This window comes from Rattus rattus, chromosome 1, assembly GCF_011064425.1.
Source record: "Rattus rattus isolate New Zealand chromosome 1, Rrattus_CSIRO_v1, whole genome shotgun sequence".
NCBI lineage: Eukaryota > Metazoa > Chordata > Mammalia > Rodentia > Muridae > Rattus > Rattus rattus.
Window position 1 is genome coordinate 211,434,896 of NC_046154.1, and position 24,792 is coordinate 211,459,687.

Genomic DNA, 24,792 nt, shown 5'->3' on the forward strand with positions numbered 1-24,792 from the left:
CTTTTAATGTGCTGGGGATTTGAACTCGGGTCCTCCTGTTCTCAGAGCAAGCACCTTGGTTTCTGAGGGCTACTGATGCCTGCATAGGATGGATGTTCAGGGCACACTACACTTCACTTTAATATGCAACTACAGCTAGATGGGTTTCATTCTATTCAGTTGTAAGCCGAGCCTTTACCAGCTGAGCCATCTCTCCAGTCCTTGATTTTATTATAAACAGTGCTGAGATTTCTTACACAGTTGAAGCCACCAACGACGACGATGATGACGATGATGATTATTATTATTATCCCTCATGTTTTTGGCTTTGAGCACTAGAGACCACCAGAATTTTAACTATTATTATTTTTAAATTCCAATGCTCAATCCCGACTATGGTTGCTTTCTTTCCTTTTTAAACCTTGCATCTTTTTAATTGCTGTACCCTAACAAATGAGGCAAGATGACAACCCCCAGAGCTGGTTCTCTCCTCCCACCATGTGGACCCTGGGGCTCGAACTCAGGTAATCAGGCGTGGCATCAAGATCTACCTGCCCTTGAGTATGGCTTCTTAATGGTGTTTGAAAAAGGTTATTTCTAAAATGTCAGGATTGTGCAGGTCTCTCTGCTCAAGTCTGTTAATCTACTTTTACTGTAAGTAAAATGGTAAAAGTGATGACCAGGGCTGGCAAACTCCCCATTTGTTCACCCGTCTGTTTCTGAAACCCATTCAGTCTTCATGGCCGGAATAGCCTAAGTAACTCCTGTGGCCGTCCTCTGAACTTTTACTCCAGTCGCTTACGAAGCTAGAGATCCTGACCGTGCTTGGTGTGAGTGTGTCACCAATTATCATCTATGCTTTTATTATTTTCACAAAGCTATGAACATACTCAATGAAAGCCAGGGAAGAGGCCTAACCCCCTACTGAAGCTACAACACTCCAAGATGTTAAGTAAAGCCCTATTTTTAACAGGAAAACAAACAAACAAACAAAAACCCCATTTAGCTTAAAATAAGCACGGTGACACCGCTGGTTTACACGTCTCAGCTCTTTACCTCACTGGGATCACAGCATGTTTGTGGTGAATCAATCTTAAAGCAGTCTACCCGGAGAGTTCTGTTCTCTCTTTAAGTGAAAAGCTAATCACAAACACCCAGGAAAAGGTTTTAACAATAGCAAACTGTCAATTCAAATAAATCATAACCTAAAGTAATGTAGAATGTAATGTTTAGAGACATATAGAATTATGATTGCCATTGCAGTGACAAACGAGAAATAATTATAATGCTTAAAATCTGTGGAGTACGTACTTGTATGAGTACCTTTGTTGGCATTTTGGATACAATCTAGATTTGGCAATTTTTCATTTGATAAAAAGGCTTGTGCAATGGCTGTATAGAAACTCCGTGCTACACCACTGCCCTCTCCTGGTTCATCCTTAAATGTGACTTTAACTCTGTGGACAGCCATTGGTGTGGTAGCACATCTTCGGCCAAAATGATTGTTGAGTTGTCTCATAGTCTGCTGAATGAGAAGATCCCGATCTCGATCAACCTGTTAAAATACAGCACGGAGTTAATCCGGGCTAGAAACCACAAGGTTTGCTGTGTAAAGCCTAAAATAGAATCTCACCTTTGTAGCACAGCATAGGAAATTTGAGGTCTCAGAAGCTTTTACACTCCAGTGCAAAGAATAACGTCCTACATTAAATCAGGCTAATGAAATTTAACTCAATTTAGGGCCACTTAACCTTTCAAAGATATACCAGAAAACAGTATATAAGAGTAAATTCCAATTGGATCAGAGAAATGAAAACTGCCCCTCCATCTTGTTATATAACTCAGGCTAGTCTAAAATTTATTTTATAGCCCAGAAGGGTCTCAAACTAATGAACTGCCTACACTACTGACGCCCAACCACAGAACTCCCCAATGACAAACAATGGAAGCAAAGTGTGGAAAACGGCATACTAGAGAAAACACCTGCAACTCTATTGCACACAGAGACACTCAATCACGAATGCACGTCGCCCAAACACTGAAGAACAACTGCTAACATTTGAGGGGCTCCAAAGGGGCTCGGCAGCTACAGGCAAGAACAATGAAGCACTCTAACTCGGATATGGTCTACAGACAGTGAAGCTACAAATTAATCTTAAGCTGTAAGCTATTATAAATAATCATTTTAAACCAGATGTGATAGCTCATGCTTGGATAATCTCAAAACCTGCTAAAATGAATCCAGAGAATTGCCAGAAGTTTAAAGCCAGCCTGAGCTACATAGATGAGTTCTAAACCAACCTAGGCAATAGAGTGAATCCTGTCTCAAAGCAACAAAAAGGAAAAACTTTATTGGTGGTAGTAGTAATATTGTAATTCTACAATGTAATTGTATGATGCAGAATAAAAGCATCAATGGTCTAGAAGAAAGGCATTTTCAAATTGAATTTGACGTCTCAGTATGAATTCACAGTAATTTCTTAAAGGACTAGAAACGACCAACTTAATAGAATATGTAACCTCAAATCAGAGCCCTTTTTTAACCTTATAGTACATTTTCTAAAGAATGAGTCACTTTAAGGCCTGTGGCAGGAAATGCACAAGACATACACTGGAAAAGTAACAAGGAAGGTTATCATGGATAATAGTCATTGAGGCAACAAAAGACAAAACACAAGGTTTGCTGTGTAAAGCCTAAAATGGTTTAAAATGATTATTTATAATAGCTTACAGCTTAAGATTAATTTGTAGCTTCATTGTCTGTAGACCATATCCGAGTTAGAGTGCTTCATTGTTCTTGCCTGTAGCTAGCCAACAAGACAAATTAAGCTCAGTAAGAATATTCTGCATGGAATTAATTCAGTACGTCAGAAGTTTTGCAGTTCTGTTTATGTAATGGTGTGTGTGCATGCACAGGAGCACGTGTGTACATGGTGTGTACAGGGTCATGTGTTTGTACACTTATGTGTGTGAGTATGCTTGCCCATGCAGACATGTGAGGTCCAGAGGCTGACACTGGGTTTTTCCTCTATAATTTTCTACCTTATTTTTGTGAGATGGGGCTTTCACTGACTTTAGCAAAATTAGCTGACCAAGGAGCACCAAAAATTCTGTCTGTATCTTCACAGCAGGCCACACACGGGCTTCTTAAGTGGGTGCTGGAGATCTGAACTCATGTCCCTAAACACATTACCAACTAAATCACTTTCCAACTAAAAACTATTTTAAAAAAAAAAAATACTGCCCTAAATTATTTCTTTAAAATTTTAATTATAAACACATATCTATCCCGAGCAATATTATTTTTCTGAATGTTTTAAGTGTCTCGTGGCATGCTATAGGTAGAGAAAAATCTAAATACCTTTACCTCTAGTGATAAATCTCTTGATTGTTGGTTTCTCAGTTTTTCCATCTCTCTACGGAACTTTGATTCTTTTACCTCAAAACCACCCAATTCAGTTAAGATCTTTAAAAAAAGAAAGAAAAGGAAAGAAAGAAGCAAAACGATTATTCACTAAATTTGTTCTTGGCATGTAGAATAGAATTAAAGTGCACGAAATACACACCGATCCAGGCTCCGCTCCAACGTCTTCCATGAATACTCTGCCAAACAGTTCTAAAGAGAGGCGCCAGCGCCCCAGCAGCATGTCATGAGAAATAACCATCCCCATGAAACTGCACTGGGGCCTGGGAGGAAGTTAAAGAAAGACAAGAAAGCAATTAATCAACTCCTCAAATCAAACTTTTGGTCAATAATAGTACCTTTCCTGGTCGTTTACTATTTTGCTATCTTAAGTATTTCAAACCATATCTTATTTAATGAAAGCAGCTTTCTATGGCTGAATGTTCCTGGTGTGTGTGTGACTATGTGTGTCTGTACAACCACACCCACATCATCACCTTCTAACTGCAACTCCCATTTTATTTTACTTTCTCTCCTCAGAGTCAAATGTCCATCTCGTGGATCCTCTCTAGAACCTGTTCTCTCCATCAGTGGTACTGAATTAGCATGAACATATTATGGCTTCATGACAACAATATTTCCTTGTAATTTTTATTCATCAGTACTATTTCCCCACTGCACAGACTTGAATCACACTTTCCTACCTTCTGTTCCTCCACAGTGATACAGTCCATCTTCCTGTGACATAATTTCCTTTCTATGCCTAAAGCTAATTTGCTAACCCAACTCCATTTCCTCCTCACGAGGTGGAACTACTACAGTTTTTAACTGAACCTCCTACCTCTAATTCTTTTCTCCATTCTGGTCTATATATTCTGACCAACTCCTCACATACTTCTAAGTCTAGGCTATTCCAGTATAGAAATTATCACATGCCCTTTAATGGTTAGTAGACAACACAGTATACTCATTTATTAGTTGCTTAACTCATTCTAAGCATATCTTATTTCATTAACAAGTAAGCAAAAATAGTCTTATACTTCTAGCCAAAAACTAGGGCATAAACAAGGGCCAACCGTTGGTGATTAAGCAAGAGTATACACCAGTACTGAAAACCTACTATGTCCAAGATGCCATTTGTGAACCCTAATTAAATAAGTCACAACTCGTGAGAATTCTATTCTTCCTAGTATTCGCAGGTTAGTTGAACTGCTGATGACGTTTGAGTTGACAGTTTTATACTTTGTGTAGCCATACCTGAAAGATGTAAGGGGAGGCCCTTCGCTTTCCGTGAGTCCTATCTCTGCTAGTAAACTGCTTTTCAACTGGGCGGCAACATCGTGAGCGGATGGCCCTGGCTTTGAACTGTCAGCCTCTTCGGCCAGCATGCTCTGGTCTTCCCCTGCTTTCTTCTGCCGGTTTTGCATGTTCATTACATTTTTTAGATTGGCAGCATAAGACATTTTAGTTGGAAGAACCTATGCAATATTAGGTTTAAATAAAAAGTTACACATTAAGGGGGTATGGGGGGAAGATTGATTTTTAACTTAAGAGCTCCACAGAGATCACACAGATAATTAGAGCTTTCACCACCAAAGTGCAGTCTGCTCTTGGGAACCAAAAGCCCTCCCTGGATGATCACAGATCCCAGTGTACTCACCAGAGGTGCCTCAGAAAATTTCAAAGCAACTATTTATACTCTTTCTGGTACTTCAGCCTCCTATCCAATAATTTAATGCTACATTCTTCATAACCACTTAATTATAAATATTTATTCAGTTGTATTTTTCTTATTCTGCCTTTAAACGAAATTTTTTTTTCATAAAAACAACAAAATGTGATTTCACCTCTGAAATCAGATATGACTTTCCAAAACCTAAATCTGTCATGTAATTAGCTCTGATAACTGACATCCCCACGTGAAATTCATAAACTCTTCAAGCTTTATTTCTTACTACATGTTTCCTTGGTAACAAAGGACGAGGCAGCACCAACAGACGTTAACTATTTGGGTGTCCCTGTTAAAGCCGCCTCATTTACTTAACTTTATTCTTCATTCAAGTAACTGAGCACATCAAGAAAAAAAACTTGGAGCTAAAATGACAAATGTTTATATAGAAGTATTTTTATTTGGAAACCTAACTTTCAGCATCACACATTGATAACTCTTGGGAACAAACCAAGCACATAAGAAAGCTATATGGTGTATGAAGTGGGGTGATGTTACAAGTCAGTGAAAGTAAGCTCCATTACCCTGACAGAAAGGGACTTCTGGCACTACAGTAGGGAAATGCATATTCTGCATTTAACAGAGCTCTTCAAATTTGGATGCTAGGAAAACTGCTAATTAAGAAATGTATTATAAACTTTGACTATCTTACCTCGAGACAATTTCTGTCCATTGTAACTTCCACTAAGCATTTCCCGCTACCGGCAGATGATGAATAAAGACCCTGACTTGGGCGACCAAAGAGATCTTCCTTTCTAGCATTTGGCTGGAATTTTGACAAGACATATTATAGTTAGATTGAACACTTCACAGTCAGCTATAAAAGGACATTACATCTGGTTAGTTCACCTGCAACAGATGTGGCTGATCAGCCAGGGGTATGGCTTCAGCCAAAGGCACTTCAAATGGATTTGGAGGTATACATCCAAGGAATGTCATAGAATCTGAACGTCGGAAAAATGGATGGTTTTGGCCGGTTTCTGCAGGAAGAGATTCATCATCCTTATCATTCAAAGTAGCGCCTAAACATTAAAAAAAAATTGTAATTAGAAAGGGTAACAATATTAATCTCTTCAATCTAAAATGACTGGAATCTCTTATAAAATATTAATATACTAGAAAGCAAGTTAGGGCCTGGAGATGAAGTTCTGGGACAGAGCTCTTGCACAGACCCTGGGTCTGACACCTGCAATGCATGCACACATACACCCATGCACAAGTGCACACAAACACACATGCATGCATGCACAAGTTAATGGTCGAAACTTTTGGCATTTTGTGGGGCTTTGTTTTGGAAACAGGGTTTCCTTTGTGACGTCCTTGCTGTCCTAGAATTCTCCATGAAGACTGACCAGGCTGACCTGCCTCTGCTTACCTCGATGCTGAGATTACAGGCCTGTGGCACCACACCTAGCTTTTGGTGTTTTTTTAAAAGTGACAATCCAAAATAATTGAACGCATTATTTATCATACAATAATAAAAATGTAAGATTAAACACTGTAATCAATACTGGACCATTCTATTTGGATAGTTCTCTTACATCTTCTCTTTAGACAGAGAATGAAGCTAGTTTCCTGAACATATTTCAGGATCCAACCTGGTAAAGGAGATGACCAGAAGCTGAAGTCTATTTGCTTCCCATCCTAAAGTGCACAAGGAGCTGTGTGAGCCATTTATTTACACTGCATTCATGCACACCAGCACAACCGCAACAGCTCTTCTTAATGGAATTAAACTTCAGCAGGCAGTGCTAAGCTGCAGAAAGTGAATTTTGGCGGGATTTTCAAAAAAGGAAAAAAGCCAAACCCACTACTACAAACATCATCATCATCACCATCAATAACAACAACAACAACAACAAACCAGACTAGTAGTTGTCTTTCCTAAACTAATAAAAGGATTAGCTGGGAATAATAAACAGGAAGCTGGACTATTCGACCCCTTTTAAATCTTTAACAGTCAATCAAAATAATAAAAAACGACAAGTTGTCTCTAAAACAGTGGCTCTCAACCTTCCTAATGCTACAACCCTTCAATACAGTTCCTCATGTTATGGTGACATTACCATAAAATTATTTTCATTGCTACACCATAACTGGAATTTTGCTACTGTTATAAAGTAATAAAGTAAATTATCTGTGTTTTCTGATAGTTGTGGGAGACCCCTGTGACAGAGACATTTAAGAGGTCCCAGTGCACAGGATGAGAAGTGCTATTCTACAAGATCCTCGAACTTAGGGCATTAAAACTTTTCTCTTAGTTTCTATGCTTGGGCATAATTTACATTGTCTTAACTAAATACATTTTGCACTAATATTAGCAAAGGCTTTCGTAAGACTTAAAGTAATGGTAAATATAAACTGAGAATCAAAACAATAAAGTAAAAGTATGGATATTGGAAAATTCAGAACATTAACTCAGTCTTAATTATGAAATGAATAATGCAAGGAAGTATAAGAAAAATGACAGGAAGGTAAGAGATTCAACACAAAGAAGAAAAGAGCAATTCCCACCCCGACAGAAAAGAATGCAGTTAAAAAGCCTGGAGGAGCCACTGAGGCAGCCATGTCTGAAAGAAGAGTGGGAGGCGCTCTGGGCACTAACTTTGACTGGTGTCATCATCATTCTCGTGTTCTGAATCTTCATTATCAATACCCAGTTCCAGAAGTTCTCGTGTCCTTAAAAAGAACAATCAAGAGTCATTTAAATGAACTATTTGTGTAGTATGAAAAGAGCACAGGGGAGGGGGACATTGGAGATGTCACTGGGTATCTAACTCGTGTGTGTGTGTGTGTGTGTGTGTGTGTGTGTGTGTGTGTATACACGTGTGTGTCGCAACATGTATACAGAAGCCAGAGGACAATTTGCAGGGATGATTTTCCCCTTCCTCCATGTGGGACCTAGGACTTGAACTCAGGTTGTTGGGCCATCGTCATCGGACATCTCACTCTGGAACCTAACACTGCTGTGTGGGCTCAGATAACAGGAAATGGTAAGGTAGTCTGCACAATGCCTCACAGTAACAAAAAGGGCTAAACAGAAGTCCTCCCCCCACCAAATAAAAAGCCCTAAAGAAATACTGTGTGTCCACACAAATTCTCCCCCAAAATATGACAAGACTTAAACACAAATAACCCAACTATTAGGTTTAATTAGATTCTTATTTCGTATTTTAAGTGAACAGGTTATTGATAAAGAGAAGCACACTTTTCTTTGTTCTCTTTTGCACTACTGATCTTCCTTAATCCAAACTGTGACTGTTTACTCAGACACCACACAAAGTAAGTAAGGAGTTCTCAAACAACACCCAGTAAGTATGGATATACCTTTTGCGCTCCAGTTGAGGGGTGTCTAAAGTTGTCTGTTGATTCATTGCTTTAATCCAATATATAAGGGCTTGAAAAACATATGCCACATGCTTCAATGAGCACACATCCAACACTGGAAGAACGTCAGAATGCTCGTCATTATGAGATCTCATTAAAGACAGGGCGTAATTGAGGAAATCTCCTCGAGCAGACATCATTCCCTGCCGGGCACTCAGCAATGTAGCGCGTCTATTGGAGCAAAAAAAAAATGAAGATGTTTATAAAAACCACAAGTACGAAATTTCCTGAATACGTACACTTAAGAAATGTAGACATGGACACTGATCAGCATCAGTTAAGAGCACTAACTCCTGCAGAGGACCCAGGTCAGGTCCCGGCACATACATGGTGGGACACAGCCACCCTGTAACTCCATTTCCAGAGGGATCTGACACCCTTTATGGCCTCCTTGGATACTGCATGCACAAAACACTCAAACAAAATAAATCTTAAAAAGAGACACTAGAAATTTATAAATATTCTTTAAAAATAACACTGCTTATGATTTGGTTTTTTAAGAGCATTTCATGCATGAAGGTTTTGCCTGCTAACATGAAAGTGCACCATGTGGGTGCACTGCCAGAGGAGGCCAGAAGAGGGCATCTGACCTCCTGAGACTGAAGGAAAAGATGGTTGTAAGCTGCCACATGTGTGCTAGGAATTGAACCCAGGTCCTCTGCAAGAGAAGTGTTGTTAACCACTGAGCTATCTCTCTAGCCATGCTATACTGGATTCTTTTACAGCAATTGAGTACAGCCTAAGAGGGCTCCTAGAACTGAACCGCTTGCTATTTCCCAATCTCCTCCTAATGCAGATGTGTCTCTACCAACCAGCCCACCAAATTTGTTCCCAGTCCCTAAATGCTCAAAAGCAAGTATATTAATTCTATTCCTAGACTTTTCTTACTTTCAGGTAAGTTGTTTAGAAGCAAGTATCAAGCACAAATCTCGCCTCACCCTGCCCTGTGTCAACAACTGTTAGCATTTCAGTGTTTGCTTTCATCTCGGGCTTTGCTGCTGCCCTCCAGACTGTGTCTTCTCTCGCTTCTTTACCCGCAGTAAGAGTAAGAGCCACGGCCCTAGACTCTGCTGCAGACCCTTACTCTCACTGGATGGTACGGCTACTCCTGACTGCAACGCCGGGCTAATAGTCCTAGTCTATAGGTGGTCTTCTGTAGAACTCAACACAGAGCACATACAATTACCTAAGTGTATTTTATGATTTCACACACGTGTGGTGAACACCTAAAACCAACAGCACACTTGACCCTCCTGCATTCCTGTTCAGCTCTAGTCAAAACCAAACCCCGGAACTCTGATGTGATCTTGACTGGTGTCAGCGTTGTCTCTGCCTCCACACCTTAGTCATTATTACATTATAAAACATCTGCTTGCCGTATAAGGGGAGGCAGAAGAGGAACAGGGCACACAGGAACAAGGACACAGGCTACCAAGAGCTTTTAGTAACAGATTCCTAGGATGACATGAATGGACTGTTAAAAGGTACCTTGGCTAACTAAATTATTTTGTTTCAACTGCCTATCAAGTAAAATGAGGCAGCTGCCGTCTCCTGTGCCATTAGGATGGGCTCAAATGTAGAGCAGCAAGAAAGCACTGACTTAGGCTTTAGGGGCTCTGGTCCATACATGAATGCATATGGAGGCGTTCATACCGTCTGCCTTCAAGTGTTCTTAAACTGGCCTCTTCTCGTGCAGTCATCCTCTCTCTTCTAGCTGAATTCTGAGAGGCATGAAGGGGATGATTTGGATGTCCTGGATCACCAGCAGATGCTAATGCAGAACCATAACGTAATTGAGCTTCAGTAGAATCCATAATACTGACCATCCAGTTCCACGTAGGAATAAGCTTTTCTTCTACATAGTTCTATGAAGATCAAACTAAAATAGTCAAAACTATCCAAGCAAAACTAATTTTGATATAGTATTAGTATGTCAATATTTAAGCATTTGCAATATAACCATTTATATTGAAATTCTCCTAAGTGACAGGCAAAACAATAAGTAACTTTTCAGGTCTCCTACCTGTAAGTTGACTGCATCTTGGTAAGTCAGTTTCACAGCTGCTGGAATCTGAGAGTATACTAGGTGATTATACTTAGGAATAAGGCCCATCAAGTCGGAGATTTGTCTGATGACAATGCTGTAAGCCCTGGCTAAACTGCTCGCCGATGTTAAGTAGCTGCTGGCATTGCTAGCTTCCAAAGCAGCCGCCGCCGCCGCAGCACTTGTACTGATGGTGCCGCTCCGGCGTAAATTTGAAGGATCAATGTAAATCAAACCTGCAGAACTTGCTATAAGGAGAAAGGACAATTACCGTGAGCTTTTATGGTTGCTAACTGCTAGTGACATTGTATAGGCTTGTACAAATCTAAACGGTCAATTATTAATATGTACATGAGCCAAAAAGTATACCTCTACTATAGTCTGGGGGAGGAAGAGTAATTCTGCACTTCACAACCACCACAAAAGGGAGCATTTGGCAATGTGTGCAGACACTTGGTTGCTACAAGGAAAGAAGTGAAGAACATAGGGCTGGGAATAATAGGGACATATACCAGGTTAAGGCAATAGATATAATTAAACGTATGACAATGGGCAAAAAAACACCTTAACAATAAAGAATTATCCAGCCCAAAGCAATAATGCAAAGATTAGGAAATCTTGATATAATCCTATTTATATACGTCTTATATTTGAAACTCAACAAAAGTAATGTTTATAAAACTTTGTTGTCTAAATAAACAAGTTGGAGTGCTCCTAGGAATAATGCACGTTTCCAGACTTGCCTGCTGGTGTAGATGTACTGGACGGAGCTGTGCTAGCCGCTCGCTGATGTTGCGTGTTCCGGACAGCCCACTGCATGGAACGAGGGGCCTGGGCAGCACCGTTCGCATGGGAGCTATTCGTTGTCCTCTCTAGTGGCTCATCCAGCATAAAGGTCTCCTGCTCTATGTCATCACTCTGACTGCTACTACTGTCGGAGTCACTTGAGTCATTTGACTGAGAGTCATCTTCAGAAAAAAAGGCAGGAACACTGCTCGCTCCTGTTTTAATTTTTAAGACAAAAAAACACTGTAAATCCATTGATAATTAACTTCACAATGTGTCTCTCACTCAGGATAATATTATATTCAACCCTGACAGGTGGTGTATAATACTGAGATGCTATCATAAAAATATTTTAATTAGAAAACTCTTTTAAATAAAGTATAAAATTAATCTGTTACTGAAAAAACAAAAGCTAATAAGAACAGTCACTGAAAAAAATATAAAATCACAACAAGTCTCCAGCTACCCATATGCATACAATTATCAACTCACATTGAAAACCGCTTCTCCCATAAGGCAACATACCTGCCTCAGAGCCTGCAGTGGCTGCAGTGACAACACTTCTGCGCCCACTAGCATTATCTTGGTTACTATGGTTACTTTCACTGTCACTTTCCGTCTCAGCGGCTGCTAACAAGTCTAGCTCCATGTCACTTCCTAGAAAAGTATTAAATAAATAAAAAGGGCGAAAGTTTCACCAAATAATCAACATCGGTCTGACAAGTGGGTACATCCTAGGAGTAGAAACTAAAAAGGCACAGTGGTAAGGCAGGGAGAAAAAAAAAAATCAGAGAGAGAGCCAGGGATAACAGCTATTCTTCAGAAAGAATTACTGGCTACTCACAATGGAAAAATTACTTAAGTACTATTATCGGTGGACTTTCAGACAGCAATTCATGTCCTGCAGAGCCCTAGTGTCTGGGCAGCACCCACTATCCACCTGCCCTATTTTCATTTTTTTCTTTAAAGAAAGAACTTAAAAACGTGTTTCTTTGTATTCACACTAACATGTCAAGATAAATGAAATTCTAATAGTGCAGTTCAGTTACCTTAAAAAGGTGGTCTATGTAATCTTTAGGGAGACTGCATGGGATCCACCAACACAGAAGAGCGCTGGCTGAAAGCACACAGCTGCTACGTCTCAAGAGATTACAGACTGTTTTACTGTTCTCTCCACTGCACATTCTCCACTGATAAATTAGGACTGATTTACTTTTTACTTTTTTTTTTTTACTTTTACTTTTACTGAGGTAAAAGTCAGACAGGCTCTTGCTATGTAGCCCAGACTGACCTTAAATTCAAAATCCTGCCTCAGCCTCCTGAGTGCTGAATATTTTACCACTGAGGCTGCATGAACCAGTGAACAGGCAGCGGCAGTGCAAGGTCTGAAATCCGATCTCACATAGTCCACGCGAGACACAAAACAACACGTCTTAGCTGACCTCACACTCAAATGGTGGCAAATACATGCTTATATACTCACAAACACACACACTAAGCAAATGAATAATGAACTCAGGTCACAGGCTGGACAATGGTGTTTTTCCCCACTGAGTATCCATCAGTTCCCATAAGAATGAGAGAGAAGAAGGTGGGCTAGGGACGCAGTTCACTGGGAGAGCGCTTGCTTGGTGTGCATGTAGCTCTGACTGGATCCCCAGCACCAAACAAATTTGGCATAGTCAGGCACGTCTGTGATCCCAGCACTTGGGGAGTGGAAGCAGGAGGATGACAAGCTTAAGGTCGTCTACAACAGTGAGTCTAAGGTCAATCTGGGATACATGATACCCTGACTCACATAAACAAGTTCCTTGAACAAAAACGGGGAGGGTGTTAGATCCACTTATTTTATCTATGTTTACAGTTACTTCCTAATCTGTAAAACATACTACAGAGTGCTTCAGCATAAAATAATTTGGTTACCCACAAAGCAAATGAGGCCTCTCTGTCTAAAGGCACCTGACTTCCTCACACTACAGCACTGTCAAACTCCTGCATACCATCTTCATCATGTTCATCGTGATGCCCCTCAGCCTCAGCGTTCTCTTCCCCATGCTCTTCCTGTTCATCGTGATGATCCTCCTCTCCAGCCACGCCTTCCACCACCTCAACCTAAACCCAGAATCGTAGTTATAGATAATCTCAGCACATAACAAACCTGTCTCTAACAGTTTGGTACATAGAATTAGTGAACTAAAATTGTAAATCTGTCTAAAATAAGGGATTCTAAATTTGTATTATGCAGTTTTAAAAGCATTTACTAATGACAATTCATTATGAAAAATTCATCAGCTTATCCCATAGTTTGTAATTAGTGTCTACAAACAGGCTTCAAAATTATTAGTATAAAGCTGCTCTGGGGAAGTAGGGCAAGGGGTGAACAACCATTATAAAATTGTAATTTCCTGTCTTCCAAATACATGGCATTAAACTACTAAAACAAATGTCAACGTTGAGACTATCTTTAGTCTCAGTCTTTAGGTAAAAAACAAATCTATGTGTCCAATTTCCTGGTCCTCAATAAATGGAAGATTACTGCCATCACTGTAATCCATACAGCCACAAAAGGTTAACTAGCACCATCAATACTGACTTCTAGTGACTGCTCTTCCCATCAAATCAAAGTATGTCACCTGTACTTAAAACAATTAAAAATACCTCTTCCACATCTGCTGACACAATATCATCCTGTTCTTCCTCCCGGCCTCTGACAGGCTGTGACTGGCTGATGCGCCTCTGCTGTGGATTCCGGATGATGTAAGATGACTGAGATTGACTGGAGCTGTAAGGAGTCAGGGGTGGGGAGAACACGGCTGTCACAGACGGCTCACACAGCCCACTGCTCACTGGGATCCTTTCTGCTGCTCAATCCTTATATTCCTTCTTCCCTCCAGCGTCTCAGATGCCAAAAGTGCTGACACCAACATTCATGCATCAGCACACAGTTTCTAGCCTGCTTTAGCTTGTTTCCCACTGACTGGTTAGGGGGTGGCCAAGGCAAGGGAAATCATACCCTAAAACGGTGTAACAACCAAAGGTAGAGTGATCGAAGTTTCACTTCTCCTCAAATTTGACTTAGACATAACCAAAGGCAGGTGCACCCACATTAAAGGAAGCAGTCACCAAATTGAGTTTTAAACAGACCAGAAACTAGAAATGTGATATTCAACAGCCCTCTGGTCACTTCATTTAGAGATTCAAGAATGAGCTAAAAGAAATTAAAATATAAAGCTTTTAGTGTCTTTCTTCTTAGCAGTTTTCCTGAGAAATGAGAATCAAAGAAACTATGAGAAACAACTAGGGTAGCAGTATCTCCATATAAGCATCCAGGTACTTACCTCACAACCAGGATTCCAGGATCTGCTAAAGCAGATGCACCATTACAAAGGTAAAGAAAAGCTGAGAGAAAAATCTTTAGAATAAAATAATTTTTAAAAAAATTTCTTTTTCCTTTCTTTTTTTTAAAGACAGGGTTTCTCTATGTAGCTCTCTCTGGCTGGCCTTGAATTCTGAGGTCAACCTGCCTCTGCACCCCAGGCTGGGATTAAAGGTGTGCACCACCACATCTGTGAAAGGCGCAGTTCTGATTCAAAGGTCCTGTTCCCCAATTGGTTCTTGATCTGTCAGTAAAGAAAGTTGGGGGCCAACTGCTCGGCAGAAGGTACAGGCAGGGCTTCTAGGTCCCAAGAGGAAGGCAGATGAAAGCAAGCAGAGAGGTTTGTCTGCCATGCTTTGGAAGAACAACACAGCAGCCATGTGAGGTCTTGAGGGAAGCTGGGGCCTATGGCCACCACTACAGGTGAGGCTAGGGATGTTTGGCAGAAGCTAGGTGGGACTAAGCACTGAGGTTTAGGGCAGGTAGAGATGAAAATAATAAATTGGTAAGGGCACACTTTTCTAGACGGGAAATATCAACGTGCAGCAATTGTGTGTGTGTGTGTGTGTGTGTGTGTGTGTGTGTGTGTGTGTGTGTGTGTGTGTGTCTTTTGTCTGAGGATTCGGGGACTTTTGAGTCGGGGCTGGTAGTGCTACCCACTTCCTGGAGCAAAGGCCATAGCACAAAACTACAAAGTAACACATCTGGCCATCTGGCTATCAATTACTTTCTTTCTGAACTCCTGTTTTGACCTATTTTTCATTTAGTAGTGAGGTGTTCAATTCCAAAAGTTTGTAAGCTTTCTGTTGTTAATATTTAGCTTTAATCCATGGTAGTCAGATAGGTATTAAAACATACTTACATTAGGTGACAAAATTAGTCTTGTGAAAAATGTTTCTACTGCACTCAAAAGCAGCACTTTGATAAGCAAAATAAATTTCCATACAAAACATGAACATACCTGCTTGACTGATCTGATGAAGGCCGTGGTGGTAATGGTTCTACTGAAAATAATTCTTCACTGCCTTGCATAGCATCTATGCTAGTACTGGCCAGTGTAAACGGGGCTGTAGGGCGGGCAATCCCCATTCGGACAGGAACAATCAGAGACTCTGCTACATTACACAATTCTTCTACAGCGTAAGGAAGTAGTGCTTGAAACACACGTTTGCATTTTCCAATTGGCTGTGGAATAAAGTTGCTACAGCACAAAAAAAACAAAAACCTCTAATGATTCTTCTCATATACATACTAACATTATCACACTAAAAATGTATGCCAAAGTTCTTTAAATGCCTTACTTTTTCTTTTTGGATGAAGCCATTTCCACACTAAGAATGACAAATACTCTTGCCACTGATCGTAGAAACCTCATTGTTACAGCAATTGCTTCTTCTCGGCGTCCCGGTGTGTATTTGTTTTGGAGTTCTTTCACTAATGTGCCTAGCAGAGTATCTAAAAGCTTTAAAAATTGTTATCATTCTATTAATACTGAGACAGTTCATATGATGGCTAAAGTACAGTATTCTAATACTTTTAAAATACTAATAGTTGCCAATAAAGTGTTTAAAATGGTTTTATTTGTGTGTGTGTGTGTTTATGATGTATGTACACGTGTGCATATGGAGATGGGAGAACAGCTTGCAGGCAGGCGGTGGTCCTCTCCTCTACCATGTGGGTCCCAGTCACTGAACCTAGGCCGTCAGGCTTCGGTGGCAAGCACCTTTTACTAGCTAAGCCACCTTGATAGCCCTTGTAACAAAACTTTGAAACAAACTGAACTAAACAATTTACAGGTATACATCAACCTCTGTCTGTCTGATATACAGTGGATCCCAAATGTATACTAAGTTGGCCTTGTGCCATAGTCCTGCATATACGTATCATGCATATTTAGAAGAGAATATCAAACATGTAAAATCAGTCACTCAAGAACACTTATTGCAGATCTGATTTACTACTTTCTCTTTCCTGTGCATAGTTTAAAAAACACAGACCAGCTATAAAGATTACCCAATGTTCCAGTTTTTAATGTTGCTTATAACAGTCCTTATATCAAAACATGTTACATTTCATTTCAGTAAATAACTAGGCTATAATTTAAGATCTACTGTGGTTAGAGTCAAAAATCATGTTTATTTTCCTCAGTTTACACTACTGTATCCTAACTTCATGCTGCCACTGTAAACCACTAGTGCAGTTTGGAAGGGACAGGTTAGAGCAACACCTGACAGCAGTAACGAAGTAGCCTGCAGAGAGGGTTCCACTTACTGTCCTGACAGTGCCTAAGTTAACATCTTTCCACCATGGGTCTTATCTAAATTTCAGTTTACAAAAAAGAAAAACAAAAATTTGTATTTAAAATAAGATTCTTCTATTAGAAAGCATCCATGTTAATGGACTCCCTTTAACGCAGTCAGCAGACTTATAAGTATGACTTTTAAAACCATGGGATGCTAAGAATAAATTCATTTATGAACTCACCAAAATATCTGCTGTACACTTGACAATAAGGCAGTGAGTGAAACAGTCGAGTCGAATTGTGCCACTTTGCTGATTGAGGTACACCTGCTCTTCTGGCAAAAGATGGCCTATCCTACTGCTGGCACTCAGGCTGGAGAGGCAAGGAGAGACAGACTACATAAAAGCAACACTACCACAGGAACTGAGGAAAGATTGTAAAATGTTTGAACAAATACATACGGGTCTTTATTCTCCTGTGACCCAAACATAATCATAGACCTCAAAGCATTCCAGTCCTGAAGGACACGTTCCAGGGCGAGCTGTGCAAACCGTGGGGGCTCCAAGTCATGGTCGGGCATGTCTGAATCTGAAGAGGAGAAATGGGTCAGACTAAATAGAGCTCAGTGTTCTGTCTCTCTGTCCATCAGCACAACTGAGTAACTCACTCACCGTCAGGACTGGCTGTTTTCCTGTTGCGATCCTCCCTGATCCGCGGAGGCCTATACTGACAGTGCTCCACTGTCTGCCTGGCCACGGTCTGCACTAAGAACAGCAAGAGGTGCTCTCCCCTGGAAAACGGCATGTAGTGAGGGTGAGAGACTAGCATGTGCTGACCCCTTCCCACCTACCAGTGTGCATCCCATTCTACTTGCCTGCTGTTTGGTAGGGTGACTAGATTGGTAGCAGTGAGCAGGCGATAGAGCAGATCGAGCCGAGCAGACTTCTGTCCAGCAATCAATGTTTTACACTTACATTTCTCCCAACAATCACAGTAAGCTGTTGGTGAAGTCCGCTTAAGTCTGTGAAAAAAATAAAAATAATAATTCACAGAAAAGTTTATATGAAAAAGTTTAAAATACAGATCTACCCTACAATAAGGACCTATAACTTTATAAAACTAGAGAACTCTTGTTGGTATTTAAATGAAAGGGTAACTGTTATCAGCTACATACAAAAAATAGTATTTAGTGGTGCAAAGTTCAGACAGCAACACAAACTCCCTGTGAAGGCTAACTCGCTGTGACGTCCTGGGACAGGCACGTCTGCTCTCCTTCCCCATCCTCAAATCCGCACCCTACCCTGCAGTCCTCACACGGACATCGAGTCAACTCTAGCCACAGTAAGCACATGTTTCTTGCATGTGCCCTATCTGACGGGCCGAAATGCTGTCAGAAAATGCAGTAGCTGGCTCACCCGGCACTGGCAGCCAGTGCTGAGGACACTTAACAAACACAGTGTAACACAGCCTGGATGCGATGCGGGAGCGGAGAAGATCATCTTGCACTTCCTACGGAGCAGGTGAGTGAGGGGCAGAGCACACAGGCGCCATGGGACACGTGTGTAAAGTCTCCTCTCGCCTTACATTGTGTCAGCCCAGGGACCAAACTCAGCTTCAGCAGGCTTTGCACCAAGTGCCATTACCTGCTAACCCAACTCAATAAACCGAAATGGATTCTGATGGCCCATCTTTCTATAACCTACCACACTTTTTTGGACATTTATAGCCAGTGTTCCTGTTGGTAACACTGAGACTCTGCGGGGTTGGGGATTTGGCTCAGCGGTAGAGCACTTGCCTAGGAAGCGCAAGGTCCTGGGTTCAATCCCCAGCCCCGGGGGGAAAAAAAAAGAGTTTAACACTGAGACTCTGCAAATAAGCTCAAGTCATACTGCTTAGGGCTGTGAAAACTAACAAAGCCAGCTAGAATGACCTTATTATAAAATATGAAGATTACTGCATCTAAAAATAAGTAAGGCAGAGTCCAGTTACTTATCCTAACACGGTAAGAGGCCCAGAGACAGGGATGGTGGTACTTAAGACTCTGGCTGTAGAAGACAAAGGCAACTATTCTGTAAACATACTTCAAAACATTAATCTGACTAATTAACAAGATTAATCTGATTCTAGTCACACATTCCTTAGCCTACTGTCCCACTTTTAGTTATGAGGAACTACACTATAAGTAACAGAATACAAGTATTTAACAATACTCTTTTATTTTTTTGGAGCTGAGAACCGAACCTAGGGCAAGCACTCTACCACTGAGCTAAATCTCCAACCCCTTAATAATACTCTTTAAACTCGCCATATTTCTTTAAGTAGGTGCTGAAATGAATACGCCACAATCGAAGCATAATGTAATAGCTTATGAAATGCTGAACGGCGCTAGGACTTACTTGCAATCGTGGCCTTTATGACAAACCCTTGCACATTCTGTACAACAACAAAGCGACTCCAGTAAACCACAAGTCCGGCACTCAAAAATGTCCTGGAATTAAAAAGGTCACTTTTGAGACAGAGTAATCACATGTGTAGCTCATTACTACCAAGGTGCTTGGGAAGTGGGCGTGGTGAACACGCAGCTGACAATGTAAAAGGACGAAAACGAAATACAACGAGTACATCCAAACTAACTTCACCTCAAAACACATAGTGACTTAATTATACAGCCTGCATCGAAGCCTACCACTCGTGCAGACCTAATTCTCATAACTGCCTTGTTGAATTGAGAAATGAATGAGCTTTTTTGTTTGTTTGTTTGTTTGTTTTGTTCGCCTATTTATGCAGGACTCAAATCAAAATTAATCCTTTGATAATTTTAAAAGTTAAAGTAAAAGAAAACAGCAGACATATTTACAGGCTTCTAACTCTCGTCAAAAGAGGGGAAAAGAATCCTGAAAACAGTGCGGCCACAGGGAGCATTCAGATCATTTACCTGGTTAATGTGCTCTGCTCCGGTCCACGTAAAGCTGCAGGTGTCATTACAACATAAGACGTACAAAGGAGAGTCGTCAGGATTGGTGCCTGACGGGCAAACCATTCCCATAAATACATCTTCCTCCTTTTCACTTCCAGATACTTCAGCTAAAAACAGTAAAGACACAGAAATTCACCTATCAAGAAAGGATTTAATCACAACCACAACTGAAGAGCCTTAACATATATACACACATACACAGTATAAACTAGAAACCACTACATACCAATTAAAATTTTTTGTTAGTCAAAATTTCATAAGTCTGGCTGGAGATGGCTCAACTGTTAAAAATCCTAGCTGTTCACCACAGTCCCCAACACTCACATGGCAGCCCAAAACCGTCGTTAACTCCAGCTTCCAGAGCTAATAATGTCTATTTCCTGCCTTCACAGGCGTCAGGCACACCCATGATACACAGAAATACATGAATGTAATACCTATACACTTGAAAGTAAATAATTGCTTTTTTAAAATTTTTAAAACCAATGTGTGAGAAAATCTAACCAATGCTAGATAGAGCAAAGCAGGCAAAACAGAACCACCCTGTAACTGTACGTGGCAACAGCAACAGCCCAGGCACTGGGATTCTTAGCCCTGCATCCGTCCAATAGTGAAGGCCCAAGCTGTAACCAGATCTGACAGTGCACACCTACAATCCCAGCACACTGGAAGCAGCAGCAAGAGACCTGTTAGACTGTACTATACAGTGAGACAGTCTGAAAAACACTAAGACTCAGTCTGTTTCATTTAGCAAGACCGCATCACAATTTATTAACACCAGTGTTTGGAAAAGGATTAACCCATCTTTTAAGAAATCGATATCCCTTTAATTCTTGCTTAAACTCCTACTGTGGCAGTCCGTTATGGCCACAGAGTTTTACCACATCCATCAGGTAATACTGTATTACTTTTATTAAGATTTTACACTATGAATTCTAAGCGTAGTCTTATTATTTTTAAGTCAAAACTTTATACTAATTGTTTTTTGGATAAAAAGTTAGAAAATGGATTAACAAAAAATTTTAGACATACTTGATGGAGTCTCAATGATATCGTTTATATACACAAATACAGTTTGAATAGTCCCAGTAGTAGATATGAACAGAATCCACTCCGATTTTGAAATGAGCGTCTTTCGTAGCCCTGACCTACATCCGTTACCTTTGGCAATTTTCTGGGCTGTTTCTAAGATGGTGATTGCAGCAGGGTAGGCCCGGCCACTCACAGCGGACATGAACGGGGTCATCCCTCTCGCATCCCTAAAATGACAAAGGATTACACCTTAGGATCCTATCTTCTGGGCGAGGTGTGGTGGCACACGCCTTTAATCCCAGCATTCTGGAGGCAGGGGCAAGGGGCAGGCAGTCTGTGAGTAACCAGCCTGGTCTACAGAATTCCAGGCCAGCCAAGATTACACAGTGAGACACAGTCTCCTCCCCGCACCCATCCAAAAAACCAAACCAAACCAAACCAAACCAAACAAAAAGACCAAACCATAAACAGAAGTGATCTGCCTATTTTACTGGGAAGGAAGTACTGATGATAACTTTTGTCTGCATCACAGAAAGACTACTCTATAATCCTGCTAGAGAAACAATCTTACTGATCATGATCCTCCTGCCTCAGCCTCCTAAGTGACAAGATGATGGCTGTGCCAACATCATTCTGTGCTTTTTTGTTCCCACAAAGAAAGCTGCACACATATGCAGCTCATAGAAAAGTTGGTCTACTCATTCAGTATAGTCTCTGATGCTGACAAGTTCTTTCACTGAAGAACACTGAGTAGCAGAGGAAGGACAATCCTGATGCTCTGAATTCACATGAGCGGTGTTTTAGTGACAGAGGAGTAAAACTGATTGATTCTGGCGTGTTTACTGAGTCACAGGGTCTTTACACAGTAAGTCTGTTAAGCCTCTTACTTGGCAGAAAGAAGCTCTCGTAGATAAGGCTGCAGAACTGCACTGTCGCATAGCAATTTTAATATAAAATGAGCATTTGCCTTTCGATCCTTGGATTCTACTACAGAAGGCTCTGTGGAAGGACCTGTAATTAAGCAGAATCATTTAATACCAAGTAAGCAAGGCAGAGTTCTCCAAACTATCAGATACATACTAAGTCAATAGAACAATAAATATCCATAGACTAATTAACTTATTATAAAGAATTAAATCATATTAACATTTTGTGAATCTCAAATGATTTCTTAATGTATATATGTAAACACTATGCCATAATGCATATAAAATATATATATGTATAGAAGAGGATGCACACAGAAATACTTTAAGCAAAGGAAAAAAAAAATCCAAAATCCAAATCCAAAATCCAAAACAAAAGAACAAAACTTTATTCAAAGCCCTACTAAAGTGTGTCCTTTTTAATTCAAAAAGCCCACATAAACATATAGACATATAGTATAGTCTTACCTGGAATGGTGGAGGTGCTTGGTCCTTGACCACCGCCAGTCGCTGCTGTGGTAAGAGATCCCACAGCGGGGGCCAGGATAAAATCAATGTCACCATCTTTCAGTAAACAGAACAGCAGGACGCATATCATTAAGGGCATATACCCTAACCATTCTCTTAACAGGCCTTAAGGATTTTCTCCGTAATCCAATGACCAAATCCAGCAAAAGGTTAAGTGGAAATTTCTTTTCCAGACTACAGGAGGATCCACTGGATAAATCATTATTTTGATGTATTATCAATCAAGAGGCAGTCTTGCCTTTTACCAGTACAGAAATAAATTATGTCAAGAGAAAATTCTAAAAAAACAAACTCTGTAAACCAATTTTTCAACTAATCCAGTTGTTGTGTTCACCATGCTACATTCACAATTTTTTAAACATTTCACAAAATGTTCATTCTTTTTTTCCTTTCACAACCTTGCCTTTTTATTAAACACTGAATAAAACAAGAGCTCTTACCAGGATCCATTGAAGGAGGGTCAGGAACCCAACTAGGGGGAGCTATGGGGGGTGAAACTGGGTCCTGGTGGTCACTGGATGAAGCTCCAGCCTCATGTCTACCCAAACCAGCTGCTCTCAGTGACCGTCTCATCATTTCCCGTAATCTCAAACTGGAAGGACACGGACAAAACCACAACTGGTTACCATGGCTCACTAACAGGAGGCGTGTACACAGAATTCTCATCTGAGAAGGTCAAAGACTGGTCTACAAGCACACACTCCAGGCAAGGGAAGGAAGGGCAAATGGTAATTCTGTAGCTCACAGAATGAGTCAGCAGAGACAGGGAGGAAGCTTGGGAGTCTAGCACCCAGGGCAACACTGAAAGCATTACAGTAGCTGCCTACAGACTGAAGCCAAGGGAACAAAAGCCTCAGTGAGGAAGAATTAGAAAGTCTTCTAATTCTAAGTCTTCTGTGCGTTTACGACAAACGAACAACTAGACATTAGAAGAGTTTTTCAGTCCCATTTCCTAAAAATTAAGTTTAATAACAATTATCAATAAAACTACTTATTAGTACAAGATCAAGTTAGCCTACTAAATCCCATTTCTGTAACTCAAAAGCAACTGAACTAATATCCACATGAGCAATTTTAAAACAAAGAACAGTTTAAATGTTTTAATACCCAAAAGTCCCCCAAAACAAAAAACAACAAAACCGAACAAAACAAAAAGTCTCAATAGTACATTCAAATCTTCAAGAAATTGAACTAAAATTGATACTATCTGGGGCTTGATTTGATTTTTTTTTCCCGCCTGCTATGAAAAAAGAACACTGTACAGGTGGTTTGCATCACTAAAAAGATTACTCACAAAGACCTCGTTATGGGAACTGGTGCCTTTCTACACAGAAACCTGTACTGTACCTGAAAAAAAGCTTCCAACAGCCACATAACCACACTAGGAATAATAGAAATTAAAAGAGCCCAAATCCCTCCATTGAGCCAGACTTTTTAAAGCTCCTAAATAAAAACTCAGTTGTCAGGGCAAGATAACACAGGGGGACATCTTTTTTTCCATGCAGCCATAATGCCAAAGACATGACTTCTAGTGTGAGACCTGATTCTTTATGAGAACATAAATGGCCCTAAAGGACTGTTAATGTTTGAGTCTCCAGCTGTAGTAACTATTTAATCTCAGAGTAAATGTTTTCCCACATCAACGTATCATTGCTTTAAAAAGTAAGGGCACGTCCATGTCTTTTAAGATGCTACTTCCAGAATTACATTTTTAGAAACTTATTTGTGCTGTCCTTTTTGGAATAAACACTGAAAGACCCCCACAAAGTAAATTTTAATGTCTCAAATAATGTATTACCTATTATAATATTCACTCCTATAAACATCTATTAAACATTCTTCCCCCTTCCCAATTTAAAAATTTAAGATTAAAAGTTTTTGTAAGACAGAAGAAGGGAGCAGAGTGCCGTGACTATTTCAGTCAAAGTCATCACTCAGAGAGAAAAGCAGATTTCTTCCCAGTGACAGAATCCCTCAGTGATTGTACACTGTGATGATAAGACACTGGGCATGCCAGCATGCTGTACTCAAAGTACAGTTGGGGAAAATGCAGTAATGACCTGAAAATAAATGTGTGCTTGGGGCTTCTTAAGAAGCGTGCTCATTTCAAGTTCACAGTGAAATGCCTACTGGGTAGGAAATAGGAAATAGGAAGTACGGGACTGTAAAGGAAGTCAAGTATGAGGTAACACAGACAGTGGCAAACTAGAGGTATACATGTTTGTCTAAAGGCATTCAGATTTTTAAAAAATTAACGCTACATAGGCCAAGGAAAACACAAATGGGGTGTTCTCCAACTGCTAGCTTAGAGTACATTAAACATGAAGGAAGGAAATTGAGACCACAGTCTCATCTTGAACTTGCAAACTCCCAGCATTGTTGT

At 40.4% G+C, this 24,792-nt stretch overlaps 1 protein-coding gene across 2 annotated transcripts in view; it reads right to left on the reverse strand.

Annotated features, from left to right (window-relative positions):
* Nucleotides 1–24,792, reverse strand: part of Ubr5 (ubiquitin protein ligase E3 component n-recognin 5) — a 107,385-nt gene that overhangs the window by 13,813 nt on the left and 68,780 nt on the right. For both annotated transcript variants that reach the window (XM_032914587.1, XM_032914586.1), the window contains exons 23-48: nt 22,850–23,001; nt 22,350–22,445; nt 21,843–21,966; nt 21,085–21,182; nt 19,882–20,030; nt 19,343–19,434; nt 17,821–17,967; nt 17,618–17,736; nt 17,408–17,534; nt 17,189–17,318; nt 16,006–16,166; nt 15,666–15,905; nt 13,987–14,110; nt 13,329–13,440; nt 11,854–11,985; nt 11,286–11,543; nt 10,522–10,790; nt 10,152–10,363; nt 8,439–8,669; nt 7,717–7,790; nt 5,961–6,133; nt 5,764–5,877; nt 4,640–4,860; nt 3,546–3,666; nt 3,347–3,445; nt 1,291–1,534 (exon numbers count right to left, since the gene is read on the reverse strand). In XM_032914587.1, the coding sequence (XP_032770478.1) occupies nt 1,291–1,534; nt 3,347–3,445; nt 3,546–3,666; nt 4,640–4,860; nt 5,764–5,877; nt 5,961–6,133; nt 7,717–7,790; nt 8,439–8,669; nt 10,152–10,363; nt 10,522–10,790; nt 11,286–11,543; nt 11,854–11,985; nt 13,329–13,440; nt 13,987–14,110; nt 15,666–15,905; nt 16,006–16,166; nt 17,189–17,318; nt 17,408–17,534; nt 17,618–17,736; nt 17,821–17,967; nt 19,343–19,434; nt 19,882–20,030; nt 21,085–21,182; nt 21,843–21,966; nt 22,350–22,445; nt 22,850–23,001 (4,019 nt within the window). The remainder of the gene's footprint in view (nt 1–1,290; nt 1,535–3,346; nt 3,446–3,545; nt 3,667–4,639; nt 4,861–5,763; nt 5,878–5,960; nt 6,134–7,716; nt 7,791–8,438; nt 8,670–10,151; nt 10,364–10,521; nt 10,791–11,285; nt 11,544–11,853; nt 11,986–13,328; nt 13,441–13,986; nt 14,111–15,665; nt 15,906–16,005; nt 16,167–17,188; nt 17,319–17,407; nt 17,535–17,617; nt 17,737–17,820; nt 17,968–19,342; nt 19,435–19,881; nt 20,031–21,084; nt 21,183–21,842; nt 21,967–22,349; nt 22,446–22,849; nt 23,002–24,792) is intronic.